This window comes from Crassostrea angulata, chromosome 8 (assembly GCF_025612915.1).
Source record: "Crassostrea angulata isolate pt1a10 chromosome 8, ASM2561291v2, whole genome shotgun sequence".
In the NCBI taxonomy this organism is placed as follows: domain Eukaryota; kingdom Metazoa; phylum Mollusca; class Bivalvia; order Ostreida; family Ostreidae; genus Magallana; species Magallana angulata.
This window is the reverse complement of record NC_069118.1, coordinates 38,255,641-38,276,208: the sequence shown is the minus strand read 5'-3', so window position 1 is coordinate 38,276,208 and position 20,568 is coordinate 38,255,641. Positions and strand designations below refer to the sequence as shown.

The 20,568-nt window shown below is 33.3% G+C and overlaps 1 protein-coding gene across 8 annotated transcripts; it reads left to right on the top strand.

Annotated features, from left to right (window-relative positions):
- The first annotated feature begins 1,381 nt into the window (after nucleotides 1-1,381).
- On the top strand, nucleotides 1,382-18,578 carry LOC128158976 (serine/threonine-protein kinase PAK 1-like). 8 transcript variants are annotated; one of them, XM_052821994.1, is made up of 9 exons: nucleotides 1,382-1,516; nucleotides 1,764-1,836; nucleotides 10,737-10,958; nucleotides 11,618-11,811; nucleotides 13,333-13,579; nucleotides 13,975-14,113; nucleotides 14,537-14,600; nucleotides 15,511-15,996; nucleotides 16,389-18,578. In XM_052821994.1, the coding sequence occupies exons 3-9, from the start codon at nucleotides 10,926-10,928 to the stop codon at nucleotides 16,705-16,707; spliced, it is 1,482 nt and encodes a 493-aa protein (XP_052677954.1). In that variant the 5' UTR covers nucleotides 1,382-1,516; nucleotides 1,764-1,836; nucleotides 10,737-10,925; the 3' UTR covers nucleotides 16,708-18,578. The 8 variants fall into 8 exon arrangements, with proteins under 8 accessions (XP_052677954.1, XP_052677958.1, XP_052677956.1 ...); XM_052821998.1 differs by lacking the exon at nucleotides 10,737-10,958; XM_052821996.1 differs by lacking the exon at nucleotides 11,618-11,811.
- Nucleotides 18,579-20,568: the final 1,990 nt, after the last annotated feature.

Genomic DNA, 20,568 nt, shown 5'->3' with positions numbered 1-20,568 from the left:
CGTTGAAAGTTTCTATAATTTATGTGTATCTGACCACTGTTGAATGTTTCTATAATTTATGTGTAGCTGCCCACCCTGTGCAACATTTTTATAATTTATGTTGAATTGACCACTGCTTAATGCATTAGTGAAGCATTTCAAATCGTGACTGACAAAGTTAAAAATCGTTAAAGCTATAACATGCAGCAGACAATTTATTTTTTTCATACCAGGTTTTTACTGCTTTTTTTTTATCAATTAAAAGTTTTATAAGCAAAATATTTTTTAAATCATTTTTTTTTATTTTTTTTTTATCATTATTTTTTTTTTTTTGAGAAATTTATTTTGCAATTATCTTTTTCATTAAATATGTTTGAATTTTTCTTTGGATGAAAATAATGTATTCTTATTCCAATGGCTGACGCAAACTTTAAAATTTTATTTTAATTAACAAGGCCGAGTACAGATCGAGTACGCACGCTTTTGCGCAGCGTTTCATTTGTATTGTAACGTCATCTTTTTGCTTGGTTGATGCAATGGCGTGATAGTTTCAACTGCAGATATTTAGCGAAATTAGTGAAGAGGGTTCGGCAAGCCTAGCCCTCTGTCACGTTTTCTTAACCCGCCTAAATATAGCTTAATTCATAATATATTTCAAAACAGAAACCATGTATTTTATATTAATGACCCTTAATATGTGATCTGATATTTTTATTTATTACTTAAATAGGTCTGAATGTTTTAATAATACTAGAAAGATCACCATTTCCACATTGTCTAATAAAAAATAAGCATTATTTGACAAATCTGGGAAATTGGGCATAAAAGAAATCCCTAGGGTAGAAGTCTTAAAAAAAATTGTAAAAAATATGCAAAATTGATACATTTCAAGCAAAATCCCATAGGGTACTATGTTTTAACAAACTTTGAGATGACCCCTTAAACAAACGGTCTTATTTTTTTTTTTATCTTAAAATAATAATTATATCAGTAGAAATTCATGTAAAAAATTTCATTCAAAAATCTAGGGCAGAACAAATTACATGTAGACCCGGCCTCGTTAATTGATAAACCATACTAAAGGCATACTTTATTTCCTTTCATATTTCGCTTTGATTAATTTTCTATTTTGAGAACATATCACATTGAAATTTTGGGTATTTTTGGTTTTTTTGTTTTTTTCTTTTTGATTGTTTTTTTTTTGGGGGGGGGTGTTTTTTGGGTTGTTTTTTATTTTTTGGTTCCTTTTTTTTTTTTTTTTTGGTTTTGTTTTTTGGTTTTTTTTGTTTGGTTTTTTTTTTAGGGGGGGGGGGGGTGTTCGTTATTTACCATGAGTGTCGTCAGCAGCTGTGGAAGTTGTACAAGAAAATTCTCTTATGTTTTTAGAGTTACGCCTCTTGATTTTCAGGTGCATTGTGGGTCAATTTTTCCGGAAACAAACTTCAGGAAGTAATGTTACTGCCCAAAAAAGAAAGTCTGCACGTTTTGAACATATTGATGAAGTAATTATGTATCCATGTTTTAAATTCAATTACTGGTAAGTAGAATAGATCAATTATTTCCTTGTTATGACGTATTATTATCAGTATTCCACTAGAAAATAACGATAAAAAATAACTTTTCAAAGTGAAACAAGTTGCTAACAATTTTTGGAGAGAAACCAAACAAACAAAGGCTCAAAATGATGGTATATCTCTAAAAGCAAAATATTACAGCTATATTTATGAACATATAACTGAACATAAAAGCATTGTCATAGTACGAGATTGTTCTATTTTGAGCAGATGGTGTGAACATAGCGCGCAAGTCTCGAATAAGGAAGTTACACATTCAGGAACTGGAAAATTTTGTGATTAGGTATTGTATTCTGTTCTGTCATATTCACCATTCATGTCCTGTTGATAATCACCCATACATGTTGGACAGTGTATTGTTTCTTTGTCATCATGGAGACTACTATGTCCAAAGTCAAGAGAAGGGCTAGCTTTGTGGTAATGAGTTATTTTAAGTCCTATCAAATTCTTTCGTTTAAAATAACGCATGTATATTTTTAGGATTTTGTTTGAGTGGCTAGTTATAAATAAAGGTGGCAGATATGTGTATGCAGCTGCTCTAGTGTTGCCATTATTATTACACCACCATTGCCATTGATATTGTGTTTACAGATTTGGAGGCGCTGTTTTAATTACATTTTTTATGTTAACTAACTTAACTTGCATTTCTTTACCATTTAAAATTAGCATAAGGAGTCATCATTATTTGTAACTGCTTGATTTTATAAACTTTTGATTGTGAATGCGTCAAGTAAATGTCAATTTAGATGTTGATGAAGTTCAGAAGTTTCCACACGAAAGTGTTCTGAACTGTTTATAGTATTTTCTCTATACTAGTGTGTGGACTTATCCACTATCCATACGGCTCCAACAATAAACATCAGTCGCTGGAACTTCACTATTTTTAATTTTGTCAATTAGACCTCATTATAGTGAACATATTTAGGATGCAGTTCAAACAATGGCAATTAAAATTCAAAGGTCATAGTACCAGTATCATAAATGTTTTGCACATGCATGCAATTTATGTGTCATAGATGTATGACACACATGCATATATGTACCAGAAATTCCACTTTTGAGCTGTGCATTTATCATTTTTATCCTACCAAATTTTTTTAATACAGTAGCATTGTACCCAACTTTCAATGATTCATTTGTTTTATGTTTAAACATATATACAACAGTTTTATCAGATTTCAGGTCAGGTTTTTCATATCTTTCTTTGTTATTTTCAAAAAGTTCAAAAAAGAAAATCATTGTTATAATTGAAGAATTTCTTCATGGGCAAGAAAAAAGATTCTGGATGATATTATTTTTTTAGAGATCCATATTTCCTGTACTTGAAGGAATTCCTATTTCTCGATATCTGGATCATTAAGCCCATTTCCATTGTCATTGTTTTATAAGTTCTTTAGTTTTATTATGTTGATTTGTATGAAACTTCAAACAAAATATCAATCATTGAATAGCCTAGTTGATTAATTTAAAAGGATGGCCCACCATTACTCATACTATGAGATAAATGGACTAAAATGGTTCCTAAATTTAAATGTACTCTTTGGGTTTTTTTTTCAATTCTCATGCACACATGATATTTTTTTCTTTTCTCACAAAAATAGTTAACAAACTATAAAAAAAAAAACCCAAATAATGCAAATTCCTGTGTGTACATACACACTGTATCTAATATTACATTCTGTCTGATTTCGTTGATAAACAATGGTTGGATGCACTGAAGTGAATCAAAACTGTGCGCTGTCTACCAAGATTTAAAGCAGTTTGGATTTGTCCTCATTTGATATGTTAGCTGTGCTTCTTGTTAGGCTTATTTTATCCCTGTTGGAAAAGTCATAACCTGCGTCTCCTGAAGCGGACAGTGGTGCCTATTAATTTTACCATTTACCAAAAACTATGTGCCGATCTGTAACACTACACTAGATATATGACTTAATGTGAACTTGTATGGCAGTATACTTTCAGTGGATTGGTAATTTTGTTGTAATTGCAGATGTTGACCTCAACCTTTTAACTGATTTCTGTAGCACAGGAATCGCAATTTGCTGGTGACTTGTTGTGTGAGGTTTTTCTTACTAGAAAGGTCAAAGTTCATTGTCAGGTCAATCCCTATTATTTAGGGTCAAGGTCAGATGAAGGTCAACAGCTTCACAAACATCAGAAACTGATAGCTTCCATTTTGGTCCCCATATTCCTATGATACGAACCCATCATGATGAAAACAAAGCTAAAAGACATGATAACACATATACATATTGAATTAAAAATTTCAATTGAGGAAAAGAAAAAAAAAATAAATGCCTACAATGTTACTTGACAATAAACACTTAAAATGCATTTAAATATAGGAAATATGAGATGCATCAGAAAATCTTGTAGGCTAGCTGGAAGTGTTGATGGTCTAGATGTAAGAGCTTGAATCCTGGTGTTAGTTAAGAGGATGTAAGACTGTTGTATCTTGACTAAAATCCTGTCCAATGGGATTTCACGGTGAACAAAACATAGGGGGCCGGTAGTATTACAGCCAGGCAAGAGGTCCTACTAGCAGTCTAATGCAACAATATACTTCCATATACAATGTACACAATATAACACCCATCTTGTAGTAAAAGAATTGTAATATTTCAAGTACAGGTTCATATTTTTAGGGGTTTCATATTTACACAGTCACTTTCATTGTCGTGTGTCTAAAATATCATTCAGGGAAATTTTAGGGGAATTTAACCCAAGATTAACCGGCGTCTTTATCTTTGGATTATCCTGAGATAAGCTTAAGGTCTGATGCTGCCCCTACAGAATCCAGGTCTTGGGATTAGGAATTCCATTGAATATCTCTTGGGATTAGGATATTCCCTGGAATATCGTAGGATGTTCCCGAGATTTTTTTAGCACCATAACAATTTACGCTTGTCAGTCCTCTGTTTATCCTTGGGTTATGGAGAGTAAATTTTCTTATCGGCTTTTTAAATGTGAAAGGCATTTCAGTGTTTGTACAACTTGTTAAAAACTGCTTAACCCGGATAGGAATTTATTTGTTACTTTAAGAGAAATACCTGTAAAAAGTATAAAGCTACAAATTAAAGTGTACTAAGTAGATGTAATATTTATTTGGTTTTGTTTAAATACTGACTTCCAGGGAAATTTATTCAGAGCTGTCATTTAAAAAAGCAAATGTCTTTGTCGTCAAAATTACCATATATGTATTAAGTTCAGTGGATTCTATAAAGAATTCTGGTAGTACATGTATTTGCTGAGTTCTTGTGACGAATTGATTCGTACAACTTGGGCATTTGGTGTTTGGTACTTGTAGTATATTTGCTTTTAAAATTCTTGAGTGATTATAACAATATATCACCAAGCTCTCTCGCATGTATTGTAATGAGTACTAGCTGGGATACTAGTACACTGTAGGACTTTATTATAGTAGGTAGATAGATATTCTCAATTTCCTGATTACACAATGATATTATGAGTGGGCTTTACTTGGTATGACAATGATGACGGTAATACAGAGTGTTTATTGGAAAACTTAGTTCTTGTTCCCATTAGTTTTACTACCATGCAAAATGCTTTATAGTGCTTCACTTAGTGAATACTAGACATTTTATTACCATATATCAAACTTACAACTGGATTTATGAAACACTTCATTGTAATATGATTAAATCTTCACTGTTTAATGTGAAAATAATGAAGATTTTGATTTATCTTTTTTAGTGGGGGGGGGGGGGGGGGGGTAGGATAGGCGAATTGGGGGGGGGGGGGGGATGGGGGACTAAAGTGGATTTAAAAAATGTTAGGATATGTATGGATACTTGATAGCTATCTTTTAGGTATATTTTAGATAAGAACTTGCTCTCTGGTCAAAGAGAGCTTCAGGTATATTGTTACTACCTGTGTAACTACAGGTAGACTTGGTTGTATCTGCAGGGGATAGAGACACAACTGTCACTATTACCTAGTACCTGTAGTAATGATGGCTTGTCATTAGGCCGGCAATTATCACTTCAACATTAACTTGTCTGATAGAATGGGGCAAATCATCTGCACATGATCATTGTAGTACATTGAAGTTCTACACCTACATGACTATATATACAGATAGGGCAGCTATTAGGTACTTTATAAATTTTACTTTATTTTGCAGAATATACCCAGTAGTACTGTGGAGTACTTTTTTATTAAAATATTTCATTCTCTTGTCTGACAGAAGGGTCGGGGCAATATCATGGGTTGCACATTGTTATTCTTGTATATATATGTACAATGAGATTCTGCATTACTTTGTAAATAAGGCCATCTTTAAAAAAAATGTTTGTTTGGAATTGCTGCCTGGTTTCTAAACCTAGGAGGGGGGACGGTGCGTGGTCTAATTTTCACTATATCAAAAATTGATTTTTTTAAAAAATCCCATTTAAAAAAGAGTTGTTTATTTTTTTTTTGCCATTAAAATTTTATTAGAAGCTATTTCAATGAGGCAGGAGGCAATTCCAAACAAACAATTTTATTTTGGACTGATACAAAATTTGGACACAAAATAAATACTTCATGTACTTAGTACGTTTTTTATATCGATTGACATTGATGGAAATCATTTTTTATGCTAAGGACTTAAACTTGATATAGTTTGCAGTTAATTTATATATAACTTGTAGAGCCTTGGAAAAGCTTGATGATCTAGAATAGTGAGCCTCGGAATAGGAAGGAAGCATATTCATATATTTAAAAAGCTTAAGAAACATTTAATTAATTGTCTTAGTTCCTGATATGGATGCAGGGGTGCTCTAGACAAAGTCACTTTTTGTTTGGAACCAAGGGGTCCAAGGCTCATAATAATTGTAATTGTGGCTTAACTTTAAAGAATATTTTTTGGTAAATATACCACCTTAACTTAATGGTGGTGCACATCTCACAAAATGATGTCAATTAAGATATGCATTTTCTATTTATTAAGAACATGCATTCCAAAAAAATTTGACACTGAACAGCAATCAAGCTTTCTATTTGTATACATGCATTATGGGACAGGTATGCACTGCTGATGTCTCCAGGTTGCAGGAGATCAATACAGTCTAAAAATAGACATGACCATCAAGGTTTTTTTAATGCATATTAAAAGCAGTTTGTTCTCGTTTTGCACACATTTGAAAATCTAGTATAGAAAAAATGTGTGCAGAACGGGAATTTGTCCAGGTAAGTTAATTACCTAATTGCTATAGTCTGTATCACATTTAATGCTTCAATTATAGTTCAATACCTAGTTCCAAAGCTACAAAACGCAAGGAAAAATTGATATATCAATATTTTATATGATGTACCCATTTTTTGTCATATATGTTACATGTAAATTGATATTGCACAAATTTTGGATGGTTATTTTTTAATATTTTGTTTATTGTTCAACCACCACCCACCCCCACCCCTTATTGTGTACATATAAGCCACAGGAATCGCACCAGGTTATATGAACATTATACAATAAACTCTTCTTTGAAATGCCATTGAAACTCGGGTAAAAAGCAGACTATAATTGTTATCAAAACACTTACAATTCACACCTATTGTTTTGAACTCATACAATTATCAAATGTGTGCGAAAACGGGAACACACTATTAAAAACAAGCAACAACAAACGCTATTTATACAGACATATATATAGGGGCTTACAGGTACGTGCTACGCCGGGACAAAGACAGTGAAGTTTTGCCAACTGACTAATTGCTACACTGAGCCTGATTGCCACATCTTTGAACTCATCTAAACATTACCACTCACCTAGCAGGCTTGGCATGTGACACTCGAACTCGCTGTACAGTAATGCATCATCGCGATTAAATGATAGCCATTGTGTGTTTGTTAGTCATGGGATATGTTACAATGAAGCTGAAGTAGATCTGGGGGATGCATCAGGGTATTTTTTGTGTTTGGCTGCCAGGCTTGAGAAGATATGAGAAGTGACTGTTCGTATTTTAGACAGGGAAACAAAGGCACTGTTTTTATGCAGGAAGAATCTGACTGATATGTATATATATAAACATAGTACACATACAAATTACAGGACGTTTAACAGAACTTGGGCAAAAATCTCCCCTCGAGTACAAGGAAGGAACGCAAAATTTCATACAAGACAGCTAGAGTGCGGTATTTAATGCACTGTTATTCTGTTGCAAATATAATGAGCCGCTTTTTGATACGCGCGTTTAATTAGATCATTGTCAACTACATGGATATTCATTACAACTGTGCATGCAGTGGGCCTAAGTTACTGTATGACGATAGGATAAGTACAATGTATAGGGATTTTTATTTTTTTTAAAACAGTTTGTGAAGTACTTTGTCGAATGGGTTGAGGAAGTTATATAGTGTTGGAAAGGAACTAGCTGACAAATTACAGTTTACACACAGAATGTGGCCCCTTATTGTGTGACAAAACTCTTACGCCGTGATTCTTCTCGAGGAATGTGATTTAAAACATTTTCAAGTTTTTTTTCAATCTTGTGTGACATAACTACATCAGGAAGGAAATTAAATCCTTTACAAGAATTTGTCCGCGAAGCTCTGAATACTGTACCTGTAATTACATGTAGGTTTGTTTCATGTACACACAATTTTTTAATTTTTTATTCAGGAAGGAGCAGTTTGTTTTTTGTCCTCCCATATCAAAGGTTTTTGAGACGTAAAAGTAGAGCAACCTAAGAAATGTTTTAACCACATGTAAATTTGTGGGTTGATGAATGTCAGGATTTGATTTTGTTTTTCTTAAAAAAAAAAAAAAAAGACAAAATAAATTGTTATAGCCACCATATTATATACTGATCGAAAAACAAAAAATTTCATTCCAAAAAGATTGATTTCTTACTTATTTGATTGTTACCACAATTCTTATCTCCCCGTCCTAAGAGACTGTGAATTACACAATTTTGGTACCTATTTTTTAACTATATTGAAATCTGAAATCTGGCTCAGTTGATCTTCTTTGGTTTTATAAATAATCAATCTTCACATGAGCGTCAATTTTACAGTACATGGATTTTTATGAAGAATTCAGTTTTGAGGTTTGTAAGGAAATTCTTGGTCTGTGATCATGCAAATATGAAATAATACTAAAAGTTTCTGACTTTGCTTAACTTTTAATTTTGAGGATCAACTCAATTAAAAACAAACTGAATTAACTGCAAGTGAATTAGTGATGAGCCAAATATGAAAATCATATAAAATACATGTACCAGTATATTCTCAACTTTGAAAAAATTAATCTTGATTCCATGAACAATGGGTAGAAATTATATAGCATACCCCTTTTTCAGATTAATCTCATATCAGATATATAGTAAAGGTAATGTATGTACAAATAAGGCAAATATAATCACTTTACGCCTAGTAACTTTACGTCCTGGTGATCGACTGTTATTGAAATAGTGGGAGGAGGAGATCATCTGAGATCTATATTTGATATTTTGCATGTCGTGTGTTGTGATTTTCTTAACAATGTTATTTCATTCATGTGTTGAGTGGTACGTGTTTATATAAGTCATAAAATCAAATACAGCACACGTACATGTACTTTAAATTGATATGATTAATCAATACATACGTATGTCAGTATTTCATGATCAGCTTATGGTCACGAATGGTAATTGCACTAGAAGGTCTATCGCTATCAGACTTAAATTTTATGATTTTATGACAAGGATGTTACAAAGCCTGTAGTTTATATAATGCTGTTTTTTTTAGAATGCTCCATTTTAAGGCAATGGGTAATTGAGTGAATGAGTGAATAAGTTCTCTCTTGTCAAATGCTTATCAAGTGCAAGGTAGTAAGTTTTTTTTATCCACGATGATTTTCTTAAAGTTAATAATCTATTTTTAATAGTTTAGCTGTAGTTTCTATAGTTGATTTTGTAGGCCAGAGTTTGATAGATTTTAAGATAGGAAGATTTAATTGGAGTGAGCTTGCATAATTATTTCAAAAACTGGATTCCAAATCTTTTCAGTTGCGCAACTTGTCATGAAATCTATCTGAACATAAATCACAGGGTTCCAATTCACATTAATTTAACACATATATACATTTGTGTTCAATGTACATACATATACAAGCTTTGGAAGTTGGAAAATTGCTTTTTCATTGAATAAATTATAATTTCTGTTCGTGTTTAAAAGAAAAAAAAATCTTGATTTCATTTGGTTCCTTTTTCTTCAGTCATTCTGGGGAGAGCAAATAAACAATTCTTTTAAAGATGACTAATGAAAAATTAAGAGTTGTATGAAGTTCCAGTAATTTTTAATAACTTAATTGTGGATTGTGTTACACGTGCAGTGTCACGAAGCTTAAAGCTTGTGAATTTTTAAGTTTTAAAGCAATTAAATCCCCTTCCTGTAGTTATTAAAGTTCATTAAGGAAGTCAAAGGTTTTTAATTAGAAGATATCTCTGCATGACCCAAACATTGATTTATATATATATTTTTAAATTTAGGTCTTCATTGTTTGCAGCTGGACTTGGTGAAGAAATATTGCCTTCATTGAAAATCATCTTAGTGCTATTAAATACTTGTTCTTAATCTTGACATTCTTATATTTTTGTTATGGAACATATGAAAGTTTTGGGGTTCTTTTTATTGTTAACTTGAACATGTCGACATATTCTAATATTAGCTACATTGTAGCTAGGGTGTATTTTGAGGAAACATGCCTTCAGTTACTGCCTTGAACCTTGTATATGTGTATAGGTACCAGCTGATTCGGAAGGTTTAAAAGCTAGACTTCATAAGGAAGTCATGAACTAGCTTATAGCATGCATTTGTTCTCTTCGCTGTACAACATGTAAGTTCAAGATTAATTAAGGCTACTGGCTACTTTGTTAGATATTTCAGAATGTGGGGTAATGTGTTTGTCTTTAAAAAGCAGGAGGTGATCTTAGATATTTTAAGAACCTAATGATATATAATACAGGGTTGTCTCTAAAAATTGAAGAAGAAGGATGAAATGAAAAAGTTGCAGGGGGGTCAGGGGGTCTTGCTTATAGCTACATTGTGTTTGAAATGCAATTATAGCCGGGTAATTAGGCATTATAGGCAGGGAAATTCCCCGCGGTCTTAGAGACAACCCTGATAATCAGATTTCATGGTTCCTTTGCTATATAATCCATTGTCAGTGTTGACTTTGACTTGTTTTTTTGATACAGCAACTGTAGACAGTAGAGAGTGTTGAGCATGAGTTTCATAAAAAAGTTTCGCAAAAGCCGCATGGGAGCGAGCAGCGAGAAAGACCCCTCGTCTTCTGGGATTCACGAGATTAGCTCGCCAACGGAAGTCAAACACAACCTGCATATAAATATTGACATGGTCACGGGAGATCTGATACTCTCAGAGACATGGAAAAAACTGCTGAAATCAGCAGACATTTCGTAAGTAGATCATCGCCACACCCCCACCCATGGAATTCTTGGATCCGCCTCTTCCTCTCTGCTGTGTTGGATCTGCCCTCAAGTTACTCCTCTAGCTATGAATGAGACTGTGATCACCTCCTCCACATTAATTTATTAATCCTCCAAGAGTTCCGCTGCGTTTTATGCTTCGTATTTGGAAGTGTGATGAACCTATGGATGATTAACCATGCTGTGTGTTATGTCGTACATGTATACTCATTTTGTATTGTATACACCTCTACTATGTACTGTATTTTGTAGCGAGACGGAACGAGATATTGCTCGGTAACCTTATTGTTGTTACTGTACAGCATGGAGATGTACCCGAGCCTCAAAACCATGATTGCTTTTTTCTGTCAATACATACACCTTTGTAAAGTTAACTGTTAAGGTCAATCCTGCAATAAATTCCATGAGGACAAATCAAATTCAGAAGCATTGATTCAGAAGTATTATTCTGCTTATTTAAAAAAAAAAAAAAAAAAAAAGTGCATGTTGACAGAAAAAAAAAAATTTGGTTGAGACTGAGGATTATGTATTCCTATGTGATATTTATACTGTATTTATGATATTACACACACAGTTCTGGCTTTGTAATCGTATATATTATCGTTGCCTATTTTCTTTTTCTGCTTCAGTTAAGCATGCCTTTCAAGATTGGTGGTAAGAAGCGGCCCTCGGGGTCGTCTTCCTCCGATAACGCCCCGGCCATGAACATTGGTCCCCCCACAGCCGTCAAACACAACTTTCACGTAGGTTTTAATCAGGAGACTGGGGATTTTGAGGGGCTCCCTCCAGCATGGACTGCTTTACTCCAGTCCTCCAATATATCGTAAGTCTTCCTTTTATATCGTAAGTGTCTTCCTTTGTATCACAAGTCTTCCATTATATCAAATCTTCCATCATATCATGCATTTTAATCCTTTTATATTATGAGTCTTGGTCTTTATATTAATTAATACATTTAATTAGTATGGGAAGTTTTCCTTGAAGAGTATTCTAGTATCGTAATGCCTATTCCTATAAAGTCTTCCTTTATAGCAAAACCCATTGTTTATATTGGAGGTTTTTCTTTAGTCGACTTTTATGTTGCAAGTCTTGCATTATATTGCAAGCCTTCCTGTATATATCTAATTAAAAGATTTCCTTTTGTATTGTCAATTTAATCTTCCTTTTCTGACAAGAGAGCCTTTGATATATATTGAGTAATCTTGGATATCCTTTGACAAGTTGTTCTGACAACTGGTATATTATCCGACACATATTCTTTCATAGGCTGTCGGTATGAAATTATTAATTAGATAAGGATATAGACACCTGTTATACCTTGCGAGTTTTATTCTATTTAAGTATTATAATTAATCTTCCCATTCGTAGTCCTGGTAAATCAGAGCTAGTACGTTAAAACGTCCTCTCCATACCCTGTTTATTGACATCAAAACATGTAAAATAATCTTATAAACCGTATTATTACTAAGCACCATATTCCATTGTATCTGTACGAATCAACTGTAAGAATTACTTCACATGAGACAGGCAGACAATATCATTCTATTTAGATATATGCATATTTACCTATAATTTTGTTTATCACAAAATTTAAATATTGTTGTTAATAATAATATAATTAACCTACCTAGCCCAACAAAATGCTTTATTTATAATTGATGAAATCAAGTTCTCCTATTTTGGAATAACACCCCACCCTTACCCTAGTACTCGAACCAAAAATTTGGGGGGGGGGGGGGGGGGGGGGTTTAGAGGAGGAAGACATCTAAGCTCACTGGATGCAATTTATTATGCAATTCATTTCCTTCATACCATTGTTTTTATTGAGTCATAAACTGTTTTATATTTATCGCATATACAAAATATATAGATCTGCTTATTTTTCCTATTGATGAATTAAAGATAAATAAAAGTTTAATGATTGATATAAACTTAATGATCAACTTGTGATGTCAGCTGAAAAGACTTTTCATGATGGTGGGTTACTCTGCATGAAGTCGTTTTCATTTGTGGAGGTCATTTTTTCATGAATTGATAATTTTTCAGTTACATGAATTCTGATATTATTTCCTGGATTTGCTAGTATAAATGATGAATGGTTGTATAATTTATTTTTAGGATGTACATTTTTTGTTTCCAATGAAATTTATGAAAATTGTGCCTCCACAAATTCTAATGATTTCACAGTACCGGTAACTGTGTTCTCCGAATAAATCAGTTATCACCTAGACATCAATTATTTATAAATTTTGACAATGCATTCAAGAAATTACATTGAAAGTAGAGTTTAAGTGAATCTGATCTTGAGAGATTCTAACTTGCTTTTTGATTGGACGATTTAAAGGAAAGCTGACCAGGCAGCCAATCCAGAGGCTGTTATTAATTCACTGCGAACCTTCACCAAGTCCGTCAAGAAAAAACCTGGGGAGGGCAAGTTTATCAACGTTCAACAGTCAATCGCCGAGTCCGATGATGAACTCGATTACAGCGATGAGGAAAAACGCAACAGCAAAAAGTCAAATGAAGAAAAGCTTCCCGCCCCACACAATGTGGTGCCCCCCGTTTTTGAGAGGACACCATCAGACGCTGAGGTAAGTGTGTAAATAAAAGAGGAAACCATTCAGTATTACTATTGGTACTTTATCTTCAATTGAGTTATAAAAATGTTGCTTATACGTTGAATTAAACTTCTTGTGCTGTAAATGATTAATTAAGTTTTACATGTTAGATGATTTTTGATGAGTTTTTCTGTGAATTAAGTGCAGATGTAAATTTCAGTAAAAAAATGAATGTTACATAATGTTTTGAATCAATTATGAGAGGGTCAAAGAATGGTGTTTAGTCATTTATGAGAGGGTAAAAGAATGATAATAAACACAATTTCTCAAGTTTTGAGATGTATTAGAAACTATAACATTTAACTATGACATTTAGTTGTATTTTGTGTTAATTTTCATAGTTACCATTATATCCCTTTTTCCTTTAGCAGCATAAGACTGATATTGTTGATGGTGTGAACAAAATTACGATCGACAATGACAACGAACCTCCAGCCGAAGCCATCCAGAGGCGACCCAAATCTCAAAAGAAAAACATGACAGACGAAGAAATCAACAATGGCCTTCGTAAGTTCAACTGCTTCTTAGAAAAGAAATTAAAGAAACTTTATTAAGTTATTTCAGTTTGGTTCAATTTAAGTTATTTCAGTTTTGTTCAATTAAAAACTTTTTTTTGAAGGTTTGTTTTCCAGTACAAATTGTCCGTATTGTATATGCTTCATTCAGAATTTATTAAACTCAAATGAATACAAGGAAAATCACCATATAAAATTAAAAATGCATGAACAGACATACCTGATCAGCCCCACATTAACATCAACTTTTATACTATCAATAAGATTTTACTCTGCATCATACTTGTATAATTATCAAGTAATACATGTATCAAGTCATAGGGATAATTTCTTCTTGAAATTGAAAACTACATACCGTACTTGTTTGCCAATTCATTTGATTACTGATTTTTTTGTTTGTTTTTTTTTTTAACAGGGGCACTTGCATCACCTGGGGACCCCACCTCTAAGTACACCACTCAAAAGAAACTGGGAGCTGGGTAAGAAGTCCATTTACAAATGTACTACTGTGGCCTCATTAATATTCAAGGGTATCATTTTTCATGGAAAAAGTGAAAATCACATATTCAAGGATATGTAAATTCGTGGCATATGATCCTTTCAATACAAATTGATAGTAGAAAGTGCACTTCAATGAACATTTAATTTCATGAATAGAATTAAAAACGAAATCCACGAAAATTGGAATTCAACGAATATTGATGAAACCACAGTATAAGCCTAGCTGTAGGTTCATACATAAACAAGTTTTTATTTACATCTGTAACAAGCTACAGATTGATAATATAAGAATTATAAGTAACAGCAGAGCTGGAAATAACTCTGATTATTTTGTGAAATGATTTTTGAAGATCATAGGAGATTTACCTAACATTAATATTAGTATTTATAACAATATTTATTTGAGTACTGTGGAATCATCATTGTTTCTGGGGGACTGATGTTCGTTGCTTTCGTGGGTAACCCTTGCCTGTGAATTTACATCCCCACAAACGTATATACATTTCAAGTACCAGAAAAAAAAATATGGCTACCAACGAACATTGACCCCCCCCCCCCCCCAATTAAAAATGATTCCACAGTAATTGCAAATGTCTTAATCTTTTTCACACACTTTGAGACATCCCAGTAATCGAGATATCGAGGGTAAAATACTGAAAAAATAAGTTGTTGGGAGTTAGAATCACTTCGACATATCCATTGTATTCGAGATATCAGTGTTCAAGATATCAAACTTCAACTGTACTTTATTTTTAATTTGATTTCTGAAAAATTTGGTAGAATTTTGAATAATTCGTTAAATGTTTTAAGATACATTAGCCTTGGAAATTTAAATTCAGATGTTAACAAAAAAACTTTTGTAAACATGCTTTGAAATTGGTATTACAGAGCATCAGGTTGTGTGTACATGGCAAAGCCAATCAAAGAAGGAGATACAGTGGTGGCCATTAAATCGATGGATTTAGCCAACCAGCCCAAGAAAGAGCTTCTCATCACAGAAATCGAAGTCATGAAAACCTACCGACATCAGAACATCGTCAACTTCTTAGATTGTTACTTCCTGTCGGAGAAAAATGAATTGTGGGTAGTCATGGAGTACCTAGATGGAGGTGCGCTGACCGACGTTGTCACGGAAACCATTATGAACGAAGGACAGATCGCCGCGGTAACCCGCGAGTGCCTACAGGCTCTGAACTATTTGCACTCCAAGGGTATTATACATAGGGATATTAAAAGTGACAATGTACTATTAGGAATGAACGGGTCGGTCAAGCTCACCGATTTCGGGTTCTGTGCCCAGTTGAGCGGGGATAACTCCAAACGACAGACCATGGTGGGAACTCCATATTGGATGGCTCCCGAAGTTGTATCTAGGTTTGTACAAATGGTGCTGTTCAATTTAGATTAAGAATCATTAATGATTTTTGGTGGGACATGACTTTTCATCCAACAAGATGTGGTTTTTTACTGAGCATACTTCCCATTTGTCAGGAGGATAATCATGTCCCATCAAAAGCAATGGAAGACCCATTTTATGTTTTGATTTTTTTTTTCTTTTTTTTTTTTGTTGATAACTTTAAAAGGCAAAATAAAAATACAACGGCATTGTATAGAATTGTTTGTCCTGTCAGTACAGAGTTGATATCAAAATAAACATCAACTAATCAGAAGTTGATAATTAAGTCGAGTGTTATCCATTGGAGATGAGTTACAAATAGATTCTTCATTTTTATCAAGGAAGTTATCACTGTATGATTCTTTTGCAGGAAACATTATGGCAAGAAGGTGGACGTTTGGTCAATGGGGATCATGATAATCGAAATGTTAGAAGGCGAACCTCCATATCTCAACGAAACCCCACTGAAGGCTATTTATAGAATTGCCACCAAGGGAAAACCCGAAATTAAGAATTTCGAAAAGCTCTCTAAACTACTTCAGAATTTTATTGACCGGACATTAGAAGTGGACGTGGAGGATCGCGCAGATACTGACGAACTTCTGGTGCACGATTTCCTGAAATGTGCGAAAGACCTCAAAACCCTCCGACCCTTAATCGTGGCAGCAAAGCAAGCCACAGGACGCTAGTTCATCATAAGTGTATATATAGTTTAAAGCGTTTCAAATTTTACTTTGATTTTTGTGTCATAACCACACAGCTGACGAAGATTTTGTACACAAAATGGCACATACCTTTTTCGCAACTGTACTGAGTGTATGATGCTATCATATGGAAATACTATGCTCTTGTTGAGTATTTTTCTTCCAATTCTCTATGTATGTTTTCAATGCAACTAGGCAATATTTTGTGAGGGAAAAAAGTGATATCTCAATTGCATTTTAGCACTCGATCTGTACGTGAAATTTGTGTTTAACATTGAAACAAGTATAATGCATTCCTTCAAACTACATGTATGGTATTCCCACCACTTCCTGAACTCTTTAAAAATCAAAAACTTGTCACAAGCCATGTCGTATAGTTGAAAGGGAATATGCAGTCTGCAGAAAGTAATTCAACAGCAATAAAAAAAGATTTTAATTTAATGTACCATTAAATGGTATGATGTGCACAATTTTCACAAAAATTAACTAGGTAATATGCATTTCTTCTTTTTTTATGTTTTTTTTTTTTGGTTTAGTATTTAAAATGAATTCTCCAATGTTTATGCAAAAATATTAATAATAATATCTACATGATCTATGTCCAATTAAAATGGAATGAAGACTACCCAGTAGCCACTTTTGCTTATTTCTGGTTAAAAGCAGATTTAGTAGATTTGATATTCATTGGCTTGGTTTTATTTGACTTACCGTAATCTTTAAACTGTGTATGAATTGTGTATGAATGATTGACTGATGAGGAGAATTGTCCATGTATGGTGGAATTGGAGTTATTCATGTATGCCTGCTCAGAACACTGAGACATTTTACTTAATTCAACATTCCATGAATGATCTCTCAAATATTTTATTAAAGATGTATATTTGATATTTGCTGCCATCATATTTTATTTTTTTCCTTTTCTGTTTGGACTTTAAATATTTTTTTTTTTTTATTTGCGAAAAAATTTTGGTTTGCAGCATTGGGGATAAAAATTCTCAATTTTTTTTTTTTTTTTTTTTTTTAAGAATCGAATAAACTTTTCATACATGTGATGTGAATGGCTCAATGAGAGAATTTCTTGATCATGTGACTTGTGTGGTGTAATTTTGCTGCTAACAAAGCTGTGTTGCTATCTTCCATGTATATTTTTTGTATCTCTGTTGATAGATTTTTTTTTATCGATTGTATTTTTTATACATTATTATTATTATATGTCTATTGCAAACCATTCCTGTTAATTTTCTATAGCATTTATCCCCTTTTTGTTAAATGAACAAATGATATAAACAAAAATTAAAATTCTTATGTGCTATATATGTGAAAATAAAAACTCTGCTGGTGAACCTGCTCTTTGTAAAAATTGGGAATTCAATTCTGTTGCTTTGCTTTATAAAAATCATGGAATATCTTATGTTTTATATGTGAAGAAAACACCTTTTGACAACAGGAAATAATTTTACCACATATGAAACAATTTTCTTCCATTCTTCCAAGTGGAAATATGCTCTGAACTTCATCTGGCTTTAAAAATGTGTATATGTTATTTGGATGGTGGGAGGGAAAAAAAATACCAGTATTACATATATGTGTACATGTGTATTGTAAACAACCACTCCTTTCATTAAGATATCGGTAAGACTTCAGTGTTCTGTTCACACTGACCTTACAGCAGGAAATTGTAACTTCCTTCAACTGGAAGTACATTTGTGTTGATTTTAGGTGAATTTTTTTTTGTTCAATGCACTTGTCACAAAAAAAAGAATGAAATCAAGGGTTATCTTCTCTTTGTAAGGGGAGGCAGATACCATAATGTAATTTATAGTGATATATGTAATAAATGAATTTAATCTACTTTATTTGGGTTTTCTATTACATGTAGTAGTGGTGTATATATCTGATGTATTTTGCAAAGGAAATGAAGAACAAATTGAAAATAATAAAAAAAAACAACAACACAACAAAACACTAACAAGATACAATGTAGATAATTAAAACTGATCTTCATTATCATTGATAATAATGATATTACTGAATATTATATGCACGAAGCTTTTTTTATTTCATAGTGTTAATATTTCATTTTTTCTAGTGTTGTAACATTTATGGGATTTCAGTTCTTACTAATAAATTACTATAGTATTTAATATTACAATGATATTTTCAAAGACAAAATGTAAAAATCTGAATAATTAATTAGGAATAAACTGTTAACTACTTTGTTTCATTAGATACAACCGCTGTGGATTTAAGTGATTACCGCGTATACATGTAGAAAGCTTCCCAGCGTTTAATTATTTGAGGTCTTGGGTTCGATCCATGGTTGAGACAGACCTTTTGATTGACAAAGAAAAGCTGGTCGCTTCGATTCAGTGAAAATCATCGACAATGTCGCAGTTTGGTGAATCAACGGATCGAGATATCATCATGTTTTTCTTCTCCAAATTATCGGAACATTTTAGTGGGTCGAGCGGGGTGGGGGGAGGGGAGGTATCTAATTTTGGTTCCTTGTCTTTGGTAGGGGGACGGGGTTAAACAGGATATGCTCAGCTCTAAATATGATCGTACATGTATATTTATGTTTCTAAATCTAAGGTTCCTCACACCACAAACAAATAATGTGTTTAAATGGTATGATATAATGTAGCATGTAAGCGATTTGAAAATATGATCATTTTGGTGGGAAATAGTTTTCAAAATATTTGTAAAATGCAAGTAAAAAAATTATATGCCGATGTGTCGCAATCGGTGTGGAGAATCTTTGTTGTATTTTATGTAATTTATCCGGAATCTGCTGACCCCTCGAGGGTTAATAGAAATGGAAATTTGGAGAGGCTGCATTTACGATCACGCACACAAGGGTTTTCCAAACATTCCGTTCCTCCTTTGACTAGCAAAGATGAAATTTTATTCAATTGTTTCTGTAATATTTATTGTTTGAAAAACTTGACCCACGAAATCATGACCCAACGAACTCATTTCACGAGTAATTATAATCATCGAAAAACTAAATTGCTAGGAATATGCGATTCCATGCCACTAATGTATTACACAAGTATATATATATACAGCGCTATGGTTCACTCATAGATCGAACACATTTTTTGTGTATTTCGTTGATTTGTATGCACATGTATTTGTTAAATGAATTGACACAGGTGGTTTTGATGAACAAAATTAAACTTTGTATACAGCTTTACCAGTCCTGTCAACTACAAGATATTTTGAAACTATCGCTGATAACTCTCAGAGAGAGAGAGAGAGAGAGAGAGAGAGAGAGAGAGAGAGAGAGAGAGAGAGAGAGAGAACACGTCCGCGCAACAAACGGTGTTATTTTTCGACCTTAATTGTTTGAAGCTAGTGCAATATACGCTTTTTGTTGCACATGTACCTACCGGTACTGCCGTCTGCCTCGCACACGGAAACTGGGCTCCTGGCATTGGTCCTCATTCAACACCCAGTTTCTGCATGCCCTTTACTCCCCACCATTTGGAGATCGGGACACAGTTACTAAACCAATATAGAACGCATTCACAAGTCACAATATTTGCACTGAGTTGTTAGAGAAAATTGCTAGATTGAAATACAATCCAGGCACGTAGCATCGTTTTTGAAAGTGAGGGCAGACTCATCAAAAAAATCTTGACAAGCCAAAAAAAAAGGGGGGGGGGATTTTGAATTTTCCTAAATCTTCAAAATCCTAATCTGTGCGTGTGTTGGGGGAGGGGGCTAGTGTATCTATAACTTCAATATAACTTCTATATAACTTCAATTTCACTCCTATTTTCCTTATTTTTATATCAATTTTTTACATACTCCCGCTCTGCCCTGCCATACCCCCCCCCCCCC